Source organism: Embiotoca jacksoni, unplaced genomic scaffold (genome assembly GCF_022577435.1).
Source record: "Embiotoca jacksoni isolate LCO1_2020_lvr unplaced genomic scaffold, fEmbJac1.0.p SCAF_120, whole genome shotgun sequence".
In the NCBI taxonomy this organism is placed as follows: domain Eukaryota; kingdom Metazoa; phylum Chordata; class Actinopteri; family Embiotocidae; genus Embiotoca; species Embiotoca jacksoni.
The window spans coordinates 158,039-171,048 of record NW_027185253.1 but is presented as its reverse complement, the minus strand read 5'-3'; the positions used below and the strand labels follow the sequence as shown (position 1 = coordinate 171,048).

General features: G+C 42.2%; 1 protein-coding gene across 7 annotated transcripts in view; it reads left to right on the top strand.

Moving 5' to 3' along the window:
* The window catches only part of dbn1 (drebrin 1), an 86,440-nt gene extending 76,752 nt beyond the window's left edge, over window positions 1-9,688 (top strand). For 2 of the 7 annotated variants that reach the window (XM_069145291.1, XM_069145290.1), the window contains exons 11-15: window positions 1,308-1,436; window positions 6,790-6,924; window positions 7,688-8,151; window positions 8,256-8,355; window positions 8,863-9,688. In XM_069145291.1, the coding sequence (XP_069001392.1) occupies window positions 1,308-1,436; window positions 6,790-6,924; window positions 7,688-8,151; window positions 8,256-8,355; window positions 8,863-8,918 (884 nt within the window). In that variant the 3' untranslated portion in view covers window positions 8,919-9,688. The remainder of the gene's footprint in view (window positions 1-1,307; window positions 1,437-6,789; window positions 6,925-7,687; window positions 8,152-8,255; window positions 8,356-8,862) is intronic. The other 5 variants (XM_069145293.1, XM_069145292.1, XM_069145296.1 and 2 more) reach the window with 5 other exon arrangements.
* The last annotated feature ends 3,322 nt before the right edge of the window (window positions 9,689-13,010 follow it).

Below are 13,010 nucleotides of genomic sequence, written 5' to 3'. Positions count from 1 at the left end.
CATCACGTTCAACGCTCCTCAGCTGCAGCTTCTGTTGAACTTGAATATTTCAGAGACGCTCTTTTATCCTTGAAAGGTTTCGATCGAGAGGAAACACCTGAAAAAGTTCAGGTCTTTCTTCTGGAATCCCAACATGAAGGAGGCGAAACTGTAAAAAAAAGAACCATCTTCTCTCTCTGTTGGCCGGCTGCTGTCGAGCCTCAAACGTAGTGTTTTTCTACATCGTTGTATGTCGTTTGTCTGCAGTGTTTGCCGCGACCTCGCTGAAAACGGAGAAGCACAATCTCAGTGGCGAGGATGTAACTTCCGCTGTAAAACGATGGGACATCATTCATTTCGCAAGCTCCATTTTTCAGTTCGAAAGAAGTAGTCAGCCAGTCCTGAAAGACACGAACAGCAGCAAAACAAAGAAACCGATGTATGTTCTTTTAAAACATACTCCGACACCTGTCTTAAGAACTACAGCCGTGCATACGGATGTATTTTCCCTGAATCGTTTGCTCCGAGAGCCGGCCTCTCGGTCTCTGGAGCGGCTTTTAGTCTAAACCGCAGCCCCGTCGTGTATTTGAACGGGCCGACTCTGTCGTGGAGGTCTCACGTAGCCACTGTCGTACTCGAATCACTTTGTCCGGGTGGACCATTTTGTAATTAGAATTTGTCTTCGAGTACCTCGCAATCGTCACGTCGCAGTGCCGTCAGCTTCTCATCTCTGCCTCTAACTGCATGGTGTCTGCAGTCGGTGTGTTAAAAGCCACACTAACCACTTCTCTTTCTGTCTTTCTCCTCTCTTTCCTTCTTTTTTCTTTCCCTTCTGCTCGCTGGTTTTTCTTCTACCACCTCTCCGCTCTTTTGTGTTCACCGATCCTCACGTTACATGAATCACACCCACTCCTCTGCTCTTTTGTCATCCTTCATTTCTCCTTCATGTGATAATTTGTGGATTTAAAAAAAAAAAAAAAAAAAAAAAAATTTCTCTCCTCCTCATCATCCTCTTTTTCTTCCTCGTTTCTTCTTCATGGGTTTCTACGGGACTCCTTTTTCCTTTCCCACAATCCTCTCCGTTCCCTCTGGGGACTGAACATCTTTTGTCCTGACTCTGACCTCTCCCTCTTTTCCTTCTACTCTTCCTCCTTCTCTTGTTTTTGTCTGTCTGCCTCCGTCTCGTCCGTCTCCCTCGCTCTTCTCTGTCATGTCGCGTCGTTTCGTGTCCTTGTTCTGTGTGTGTGTGTGTGTGTGTGTGTGTGTGTGTGTGTGTGTGTCCTCGTGTCCGGTCGTGCGTGGCTTCTGTCTGTCGTCCTGACCGCCAGGCCGTTTGGACAGCCCGTTCTTGAGGCAGCAGCACAGTCCCAGCAGCCCCAGTCCGACTCCCCAACCCCGGGGCGCCTCGCCCCTCCGCACCCCGCCACACTCACGGACGCAGCCCGCCGCTGCAGCCGGTAGGTACAACACATGACCGGTGAACCGCAGAAGAAGAAGTGAAGAGGAAAAGACGGACGCTTGGTCGAACGTCAGTCCTCCCCGCAATTATGGGCGACAACAAAAAGAGAACGTTAGAGGATGAAACGGCATGTGGTCAACGAGTCTCTCAAAACACCGAACACGCTTACATGTGCACTAGTATCCTGGTCTTCACTATATTTGGGGTGTAATGCTCGCATGTCATCATGAATAATCAGAAATAATCACGTTAATTAGCCTCACGTCTACGTGACATTATTTATTCATTTGCTTCTTATGTGTCGTTGCTCCAAATCCTGCCAGACTGAAAAAAAAAAAAAAAAAAAACACAAAATAATCCTTTTCCGACTTCTGGACCAGAACCAGAGCTGATCCAGGGTCTGAAAACCGGGACGGGATGTTCAATGAACACAAAAGGAGTAAATACCTCGTGATATTGGGATACTAGTGTGCTTGTGATTTAATCAATAAATCAGTCAGTCAGACTGAATCAGAAGAAAAGGATATTCCAAATTAAAATAAACTAAAATGTATATATAAATAGACAATTAAAAAATAATTTAAGGCCAAACTAAGAGCAAGGTCTTTGAGTTTGCCTTTAAAAATATTAACTCTTTCTGCTGCCTTCAGGTTTACAGGAAGGCTCTTTTTCTTCCAGAGACATGGACTGTTGTAAGTGAAGGAAAACTCACCGTGGGGTTTTTGTTTTGACTTTTGGATTAATTAAAAGGCCACTTGCAGAAAACCTGAAGGCTTCAGAAGGTCCATACAACAAAAGACAAACAAGACCACTGGCTTTATAAACCAATACAATTTTTTTTTTATTTTTTTTATCAAATTGATGTAATGTGAGCTGTCTTTCTGGTCAACACACGTGTTAATGTAGTGATTTTATAATTCAGTCATTCAAATTTAAATCTGCACTGCGAAAGTTATCTTATTTTTTTTAAAGCTGCAAACATTCCTGGGAGAATTTGGAACAAAAATATTGATATTGATATTGAATATTTCCATTAATTGGAAATTAGTGTGACCGTTTGGTCAGCTTGAATGACTGTGAAGCTGTGACGGTCGAGTTCTTCCACACTTCAACTATTAAATACAAGTATGTAGACCATCTAAAGTATTTTGTTTCCAATCCAAAAATCAAAAACTGAATTTATTTTTTTTTAAAAAGAAGTAGGAAACATCTGCAGCATCTGTCTTGAGAGACCACGAACGGACAGTTGAAATCTGTTTTCGTCAGTTTTTCAGACCACATGCATTTCCATCATCTAAAGTTCAGCACCTAATTTTAGCACTTAGCACACGTACACTCCTTCACACCCCACACATCTGCACACCAACCCCTAAAAACCCCTCATCACCCTCCACCAAAGTCACCACCCCAACCCCGCCCCCACCCTCCGCTCCCTGGTACCCGACAACAGCTAACACCTCCCTCTGACCTCATTTCATCATTTAAAGTAGCTGATTCTCACTTTTGAATTGTTTGATTTTGAAGAAGCAGCAGACTTATATTCTGTTGTTGTTTTTTTTGAACTTGTCAACAAATCCTGTGAAAAGACTGAAACCAACAATTAAGTACCAAATGTTGATTAATGCGCCGCCGAAAATAGTCCCTGAAAAATACAGCTTCCTCTTGTTTGAGTAACTTTTGATATAAACTACAGTCGCCGGCTGCTTTTGAAAGTTACTGAGCTTTTTTAAAAGTAGAAATATGTCTCAGATGCACATCTTTAGTAGTTTTCATTTGGCTTGGAGCAGGAAGCCACAGAGAGGAAGTCGGAAAGTACCGAAGAGACGGTACTAAAGTAACGCACCACAATTCACCTGTTTTCACCTGTTGAGGTCACCATGTGGTGCTTTATATCCACCGCAGTTTATTGTATTCACTTTGTGATACAAAGCAGCAGCGATGAAAAAGTTTCATCCGGGTGACTTGTTTTCTGCGTTACACCTGGTGCAAAGCGACGCAAAGTGCAACGTAAGTGTCTTTGCTCGTTTCAGACCGACACAGTGTTTATTTTATCGCCCATTTTAAATACTAAATTTGCTCCAGTCTGAGCGCCCGTTGGCGGGTTGACCTCGAAACGAAGCGTGATGAGGCACATTGTTTGTGCATTTCTGACTTGAGGCAGCTCAAAAGTGATTAACCAACAAAAACATCTTCAGTCAGTGACGCAGTATTTGACTGTTGATTTAAGGATGCGTGATTAAGACAGTAACGGTGCACATACACGCTGCTTGTTACACACAGAAGGACATTCAGTGGAGCACGAGCATGCAGAAGATCAAAAAGTAAAAAGATTACAAAGTGAACAGTTCATATTGTTAATATCAATCTGATCAATCTGCATGCGTTCTTTTCCTTCTACTCTGCAAATCTATCATTATAATAGTAATGCACCAAGGTGCAAGCACACCTCGCTATTACAGGGATTGGATATGGCAGTCTGATTGAACACACAGATAATGATTTATAAAAACTCAGGTCCAACCCCTTCGAACGTTGAGCCTTCCTTTGCACTCTGATCGTCCGCTGTTCAACTGGCAGAAGTGGATTTAGACTCTTCATAAAAGCACTTTCACCACCATGAGCTTTAGACCGTGCACTCAGATCATTAAAATAGAGCCCTGAATGTTAAACATTCTTTCTGGCTGCAAACCATAAAGCTGCTCGTCGGTTTGTGTGGTAGATGTTGAGTCTGTCGTGCCCCCCTCCATCCTCTAGATGTCGTCCAGTCGGCTGCTGATGTTGAATTATTTTTCTCAGTGTTCCTGTTTTATTTTCCTGATGTGTTTCTGGTTTGAAGTGATTTCACTCCTCTCGGGGATAAAGAGCTGTTTCTTCAACTGCAGAATCTCACTGGTTTTCTATCACCTTCCTCCTCTTCTGATCCTCGATCTCATGCCTCTGATCCGGGACTGCTTCACCGCTCTGCACACACACACTCTAAAAAAAAAAAACACACACACACTCCTGCTGCGGCCATTTAATCCTGACCGACTGACCAACCTTGTGAGTGTTTGCGTATGAGTGTGTGATGTCATTGAGCCGTCCGACGGTCGTCATGGCAGTTTGTTGGCTTGTGTCTGATTGAATATGGATATTCGCCTTCGGCATAGTTGTCATTCAGGTTAAAGACCATAATGGTGATTCTTTTTAAGGTTTTAGCTGGTTAACTACAAGCATGTTTGTTACACCCGAGATACTGCCAACCAACTCTTCTTTTGAGATGGGCTGACCTTCATATCGTCCTTTGAGAACCTTTAAACTTCCAAAACTTAAATCTACAGCCCAAAAAAAACATTGCATTTGCAAATTACGCTTTTGGAAAATGGAGCCCAGCGGAGCAGAATCGCAACTGCAGTGCAGCATCATCGAGGTGCGGTTAAAAATGTCCGTTCCTGTTGCACATTAACAGAGTGCAGCACAGTGATGCACACGGATCAAGTGGGAGCGATAACTTTGTGAATAAGTATTCCAAGTTATGTCTCTTGATCGACTTCAGCGCCTGATTTAAACGTGTTTTTTGTGGCACGTGAGCATTTGTGATTTCACTGTGGACTCGCTAAGCAGAGAGCGCACGTCAAATTATGTCCCAAAAGTCAAGAGCTCTGAGACCTTAAAACGCTTTAGAAAGTCAACTGCGATTAAGCAACGAGACGGGGGAGAAGACCGAAGAAGGTGTGTTGGGTCAGGAGCACCATGAAATTATCCAACTGGGTCGGGCTGTCAACACTGAGTTCTGCTGTGACCTTCTGAGGTGTCTGAGGGAAACGTTTTCCTTTCTGTTCCCACAAAAGTTGGCGGCGCTCTCTGCTTCAGTTTTCAGGTCCAGGGTGAAATTGCAAACGCTTACGTAACAGTGGTCACAACTAAGAGGCTGATCAACCGTCTTAAAACCGTCTTAAAACCTTTCGGTGGTGTCGATCCATCCAATTAGTTCTGTTCTTATTTCTGCAAGTCATGAAATTTAAAAGCGACGGATCCATTTACTGTTAATTTCCCAGAAAGACGTTGATGTTGAAATTTTCCACGCTGTTAGAAACCACCTCCATTTTATCTCAAAAACTGGGCATCGAAGATCAAACTATCTGCCTGGCTGGATGTGATGAGAGATCAGGCAGAATCAAACATGATGGAGTTAACGGGTAAAATCATGCAGACCACCATTATGATCGTCAGTGTCTGTTCTTGCATGTTTGTAAGTGCTGCAATGGCAGATTAACATGCTGGGTGGAGATTCATCCCCGTTTATATCCACAGACAACAAAAGTAGTTCTATTTAAATCCAATCCTTCTTTTTTTTTAAAAAGAAAAGAAAACACTTTTCTAAACTGGTTTCTTCACTCCGTGAAAGATTTAGTTTTGGTAAACACTTCTTACACCAGTTTTTCTGGAAGTTTTACTTTCTATTTGATGTCCTTATTCATGTAACAGCCGGGAAGTCCTTCTCCTCTGAATACGGGCATTTGATCAGCTGGTGATGTGGAGAACCCACCCATGCAGGAGCCTGCCGAGCTGGATGTGATTTGTCGTTTCATAACGGGGTCGCACATCTCAGTCGGCCGTTTGTTTCCTGTCGCGGCGACGCCATCGCTCTTCATCTGTCGTTGGGAACTCTTGTTCTGGCCTCTGAACAGGACGTCCGACTGTGACGAGCATGAACTCATCAAACATCTGAGAAATAATCGTCGTTTTCATTGTGGAAGTGATTCCCTCGACCGTAACCGACGCTGTGACGATGTCCGTCATGATGTCGTGTGATGTCCGTGTTATCGCTGTGACATCACCCGCAGCGTGTTGGTATGCGTCGGCGGCATACCAACGGATGTCCGCTGGATATCCGATTACTGTTTCATGGCTTCGCTGGATCATCGTGACTGTGTCTTGGGGAACCATTCATGGGAGCAACTCTGGGCTTTTGAATTGCTTGTCAGTATTTGTGCGGCGGTTAAGCGGTCTGAAACCGGCCGCGGTGACTGTACCCGTCCGTTCGCTGTGATTTTGTCCGACGTCGAATGTGTTGAACTAATGCAGGAAGTGACTCCGGAGCTTCACGTCATCACAAGCTCCTATCAGCATCGTAATTTTTTTTTAATCAAAAACAACCTCTCAACTGAAATGAAGTTTAAAAAAAAAAAAGTTACGAACTCTTGAATTCTGACACATTAAGAGACTAATTTAATATTATACAACAAACGGCAAATGTTGTGTTAGTTCAACACATCTGCTTGATGATTTTGGTGATGAGACATCTTCTGCATTGTACCTCTTCGACTGTTTGTTTTTTTTCCTATCGTTGTGCCACTCTGTGCCTCTAGGGGACGACGACGACGACGACGACGAAGCGAGCACAGATCGCAACATGGCCGCCGTGTCGCCCATTCCTAAAATAGTCACCACGCCCATCAAAGAGGACGTCAGCCGGGAGGAGGAAGACCGCAGAAACGAGTGGGGTGAGTGTGAAATCATAAACTGTACATGTAGACGTCACCCGCGGGTTTCACGAAGAGCGGTTTTGAAGTTCAGTCCCAGGTGTCTCTGGTCGTTGCTTGACTCCGCCTCCTGGCTGATCCAACGTTAGGCAGCGAGGTGGCGCGTGGGTGGAGCTGAGGCGGGCCGAATGAAGCCTGGTTACTGAAACCTGCAGGCAGCTCGTCAACTGTGACGGCACCAACCTGTCGCTCAAAGCACTACCGCTCTTAATTATGCATAAATTTAAGCTTTAATGCAATTTAAACGGGTGAGTTTTATAAAAAAATTCACCCTCCAAACAGTTGTCATGAAATGCGAAATTGGCTATCAAGACCAAAACCTTTTTTCTTTTTACCAGGTTGTTAAGATGTTTATTTCTGCTGTAAAGTTGGGCATTTTAACATCATGGAGTTCTACTGGGAACGACTCGCTTTTGAAGAACTGCAGTTTTTGGAACTTCCCCATTAACTTTTTTTTAACATTAACATTTTTCAGCCTCAGGGGGAACGACCCCGTTTTGCCCTTCTTTTTTTTTTTTTGTCACTCCAGCATTCTTGTTTTTTAGCGCAAATAAAATGAAACAACAATAATTTGTAAACTAAACCTCTAAAAGCTTTAATCGAAACGTTTAGATGTTTTTCGGACAAAACAAAAAAACATTTTCAGGGTAAGAAACAAAAACAAAAAAAACTGAAGAAACGTAGGCGTTGTCATGGAATCTGCCTTTTGCTTTGTTTTCTCCAGATTCGGTGCCAAAGCAGGTGCAGAAGCCGCCGGTCCAGGAGTCGACGCCCACCAAGCCCGTGCAGAGCGTCGCCCCGCAGGCCCGCGACTCCACCGGCTTCTCTCCGTGGGACTCCGGGACAGACAGTCTGGTTGACCTGTGGGACAGCAGCTCCACCGCGCCCGCCAAGCCCGCCCAGTCCTCCAATCTGGTGGACCTGATGGGAGACGTCCCGCCCAGCACCGCCGCCGGCGCCGGCCGGCCTCAGCCCCTCCTCAGCTTCGATGAGATGATGGACGGGACTTTCTGCTCGGCCACCGTCGCCGAGGACGACCCCTCCAGTCTAGTGGACGTGATGGGCTCTGACCAGATGACCCTCAGCTACCAGCATGCACTGCAGCACGCGTCTGGGGACAGGCAGCAGCTGGAGGATGGACAGCTGCTGATGACCAATGGGGAGACACTGCTGAAAGAAGGAACACAGGTCAGACGGGTCGATGCTGACGCTGTCCTTCAGAAACAAGTTTTCTTGTCTTTTTGTCTTTTAATGCTTGTTTTCTTTCTCCTTCTGTTTGTTGGCGCTTTTAGGCGAGTGAGGGCTATTTCAGCCAATCACAGGAGGATGAATTCGGCCAATCAGAGGAGTCCTCGGCTAAACCTACCCCGGTCTTTTATAACAAGCCACCAGGTAGGACACTCTGCTGAAAATACAAGAAAGTTACTGCAAATAGAAGTTTAAAGACATTCTACACTGCCCCCAATTTTACTTCCTTCACTTTTTCCAATCCTGATTTTTCAGCATAATGTTTTTACACTTTTACAGACTCACCTGATAATCATCTCTTTTCTAACAGAGTATTGTTTTTATCCAATTATTATCGGACAGCTGTTACTCTTCTGTCAATAGCAACAACATTGCCTTTGCAAATGTTTCGAATCAACGGGCATAGTCTTCCCATTTCTGATTCATTTTATTGTGAAACAGCATGATCTCGGTTTCATCTGCTTCATTTTTTGCTGACTTCAAACAAAACATAGTTACTATTAAAAGTTATTCCTTTTTTGTGTTTGTGTGCAACAGAAACGGTCTTTATGTCACCCCTCTTTGTTCTCGTAAAGATTTTATTCACGACTTGTTCTGTTTTATAGTGTAAATTAACGAACAAATAAACAAACCTGTTGTTTGTGTGTTCAGAGATTGACATTACGTGCTGGGACACGGACCCCGTGGTCGACGATGACGATGACTAACCGGCCAATCCCACGCCACCATTGGACCAAGAGGAAGTAGGAAGTGCGCTTCATGAAGAAAACTGATTTTTTTTTTCTAAAAAAACAAAACGCAAACAAACAAAAAAAAAGTCATAATAATAATAACAACAACAAGTCTTGCATCAAAACTACTTCTGTATTATCTTTTAGAGGAAAAGAAAAACAGTAGCCACCGACAAAAAAAAAAAGACACAAAAAAAAAAGACGGGGTTTGATTTATCGTTAAAGATGGTTTGGAAGGAATTTTTTTTTCTGTGTTTGTTATTTTATTTATTTGTTTTTTTTCTTTCTTTTCTTTTTTGCTATGCAGATGTAATAGCTGGGAGCGGGGATTCTGTTTGTGTACATGATTTATTACACGTTAACGTAGCGCACTGCTGCATATTAGAGACAATGAAGGCCGGTGTGCGGCGGGCAGCCGACACGCTTAGTCTGTAGTGCTTTAATAACACCCTATAAAACTAATACAGTGGATCAATACAGCTGCCATGTATATCTTCACTCTGTTCTTTTACCTCTTTTTCACCTCCCTACTTCCTTCTGCCTTCCTACCCCAAAATAATCACCTCTGCAAGTCAGTTAATCTTGTATTTAGATGTCACTTTATTGGGGGAAATAAAGGTGAGATATTTTATTTATTCTAGTGCATCTGAGCTGAAAATCTCTTCAAATTCAAACTGTGGCTCCTTTTTCACTCCTTTTGTATGATTTTAAGACTGAATTCAAGATTAAATGGCTTGTGAATCTGACTGCTTTTTCTTCAGTGCACTTTTCTTTCTTCTTCTGCCTCCTTGTGGATGAACTGCAGCTTTACCATCAGCCCTCGCCCCATTCTGAGCCCCTAAAAGTCCTTATTTTTTTGTCCCACTTGTGTGTTTACGCGAGAAAAACAAGGAGTGTTTTCTGCATCTACTCTAGATGAATATATTGTAGATATTTTTCCAGTTTTTTAGGAGAGTTTGGCTTTAAGATAGTGAGCAAGAAGCCTTTAGCTTGTGCACAGTGAGAAAGCAATTTTTATGATTGTTATTCATCTGTTGACGTTTCTCCAAAGGTTAAAAGATTTTGGAGTTCTTGGACGGCGGTGGGAGCAGGTTCTTTTTAGAGAAAGAAGAGGCAAGATGATTTTTTTTTTTTTTTTTTTTTAATTTCCAGCCTTGCTGTCCCACAGAAAGAGGGGTCAAAACGCTAGATGCAAATTTGGGCCACACAATTACAAATATATATATTTTTACGCCTTTGTTTTAAACCAGACACTCAGGATTTATCACATCACAAATTTTACAAAACAAATTGGAAAGTGATAGCCCCTCCCCGATAACATGCAAACTTAGTGGAATCAAACAGTTTTTTTCAGGTTAAAAGCAGCAGTGAACCACCCGACAAAATAACACGGCAGCAGATTTTCTTCGTGCCAACTCTGTGGAATGAGAAAACTTCTCGGCGTGTGCTTGAAATTTTAATCAGAAAACCTGCGTTAAACAACTGACGGTGTGAAGTTTGAGAGGAAAGGAAGGTCCCGTGCACCATGGAAAGAGTTGGAGTCCAGTGTTGAGGTGGAATAAAACTCAGCACGGTGACTCCCGCAACTCATGTACATGAATAATTACATTTACGGTCATTTTATGCTGCAGTTCAGTTAAAAACCTTCTTCATTCAACAGCTGTAACTCCCGTACAGATTCTGAGTTTAAACACAAAACAGGATCGGTTTATAAAATACGATGCTTTGTTATAGATAAAACTACCAGCGGTATGTTTGACCATCACTTAATCTATTTTTTGTCAATAATATTTGCATGTTTTTACAAAGATTTTCAATTCATGACTCTCACTTTGTGTGTTTTCTGCTACTTTTAATTAATCGGTTCTTAACAAAGGTTTTTTTTACACCAAAAGTGGTTATTTGATCTTAAAGTTAAAGGGCTCTATCTTATATCTGGTGCAAAGCGCAATGAAAGTGATATCAGCGGGTTAATATTGCTCGTGAGCAGGTTAAAATAAACTGCAAATATTTGCAGATTCTGGATTCTATCCAGTAATAGATAGTGGTCGTTAAATTTGGCGAATTTATTAGAAAATAATCCCGACAAGCTTCCTGACATCTGGAGCTCTGAGTACCTTAAAACCCTCACTCTGATTTGTAAAAGTCTGCTGCCCTTCTGCTTTTGTTCTGTGCCAATGCAAACATACCACAATGTTTTTGTATTACTTTTTTTTTTCATTTTTTTTTTTTTTAATGATGTGTTGTTTAGTTCCTCCTGGAAACGGGAGTGAGAGGCGGGGCGGGCTGAGGCGGGAGGCGTGTGTGTGTTTTTAATACCTGTCGAAAAGTGTGCTAGAAATGATTTTCAGGACCTTTTTGGATATTAGCAAACAACAGTGTTCGTCTTTTTGCTGTACATCCCTGTAGAAAAATAAAAACTCTGAGGCAATAAGAGTAGCTGTGTTTGTGTGGAGCTTCTGGAGACTGCGTGTGTTCACCTGAAGGGAGGCATCAAAACACAAACCAGCTGACCCATGGTGTTAACGATGCGTTCGGGGACCTGGTTTGATTTATACCTGCATCCTGAATGTTTTGAGGTCGCATTCAACACAACTGAAATATTATTCAATTCTGTAAAATGAGGCTTAATTAGTGAATAAATAGGAAAATCTTGATTTTATTTTGCCAGTTTGTCTCATCACTCGTGAGTGTACAAACCTGCAAGCATTAGTTTAACCATTAGCAGGTTCAACTTGGAATAACTTGGTTAAAAAACAAGAAAAACTCCAAAGCCCTTTTTCAGATGACAAGTTCAAGGTGAAATTCTAAAAACAAGGACAATGCTTGTACATATTTAAACTGAACTGGGTTGCAACCCATGCGTAGTTGCACAAACAGCCGTTTTCCTTTGTTGTCTGGAATAACTTGGGTTGAAAGACGTTGAAAGTTTGTCTTGATATTAAAGTTAATTAAGTCACTGTTTTTTACAAAGGCGGCTCATTCTGCCATGCAATACCACTCTGCCCCACAAGAGGAGCTAGCGAGTTACTGTAACATAAGGTTTGCCTTCAGTCCAATAAGAGAAAAAATGTCTTCTAACCTTTTGTCATGGCAAACAGAACAGTAATGTTACTTTAGTTTTTTGTACATAACGTGGTTAAGAGGGTTAGAATAGCTGTGACTCGTTCAATTAGCTCGGCATCTATCTACCAAACTGAGTCATCTTTTTGCGGACAAAACTAAACTTGTGTGGACAATTCACAACAGATCTGAAGTTCAACACAAACTGCACTAAAATACATTACAAAGGATTTCGATATCTGGTGGTGCTGTGGCTGTTTTCTCGCTAAAATAGGAGATAAGTAAGATATAACTTAAACTGTTGGCTTCACCGAATTTTAATTTGAAAATATGCTGTAATGGTTGCATACAATCTAATTAAAGAATCACCAGTTATAGAAAAAACAAATGACTAACTAACATTAGAGTAGAAGTACGCTATATAAAAATTCAGAGAGCTGGTGTTACACTGAAATATGTCCTCCGTCAGATGCCATAACCTGCCCTGATATTTTCCATATTGCCTACTTTAAGCCTTGGAAACTGAACTCATCACCATTTAAAGCAAAAATATACCAAGACATTAAACTTATTCAGTCTTGATCATTTCAAATATTGATCTAATTTGTTATGAAGTCAAAAATCAAATTCCGTTGGCTTGTGTTCTTTAACTTAAAGATTGCAGTGTTTCCTTTTTATTTAAAATGTTCATGTTGAGAATCACTGCAGGTCAATACGACAAGTATCAGTTTGGTTTGAGCTTCGTAGCGGCTTCTTCCTCCTCTCCTCATCCTCTGCACTCAGCTTGCAGTTCACACCTCCACCACTAGATGGCCCCGCTGCATCTCCTTTTACACTCTAAACCTCTGGAGGACGTTGGACCTTGTGTTGTCCTCCTCCCTCTCATGTTTCTTTCTGTTTGTGGTGCTGATTTCTGATCATCCGTCACCTCTACAGCACTTTTTCCTCCTGTTGATTTTTGGAGTTGATCTCTCCCGGTGAAACTTTAAGACTTTCTTTTTTTGG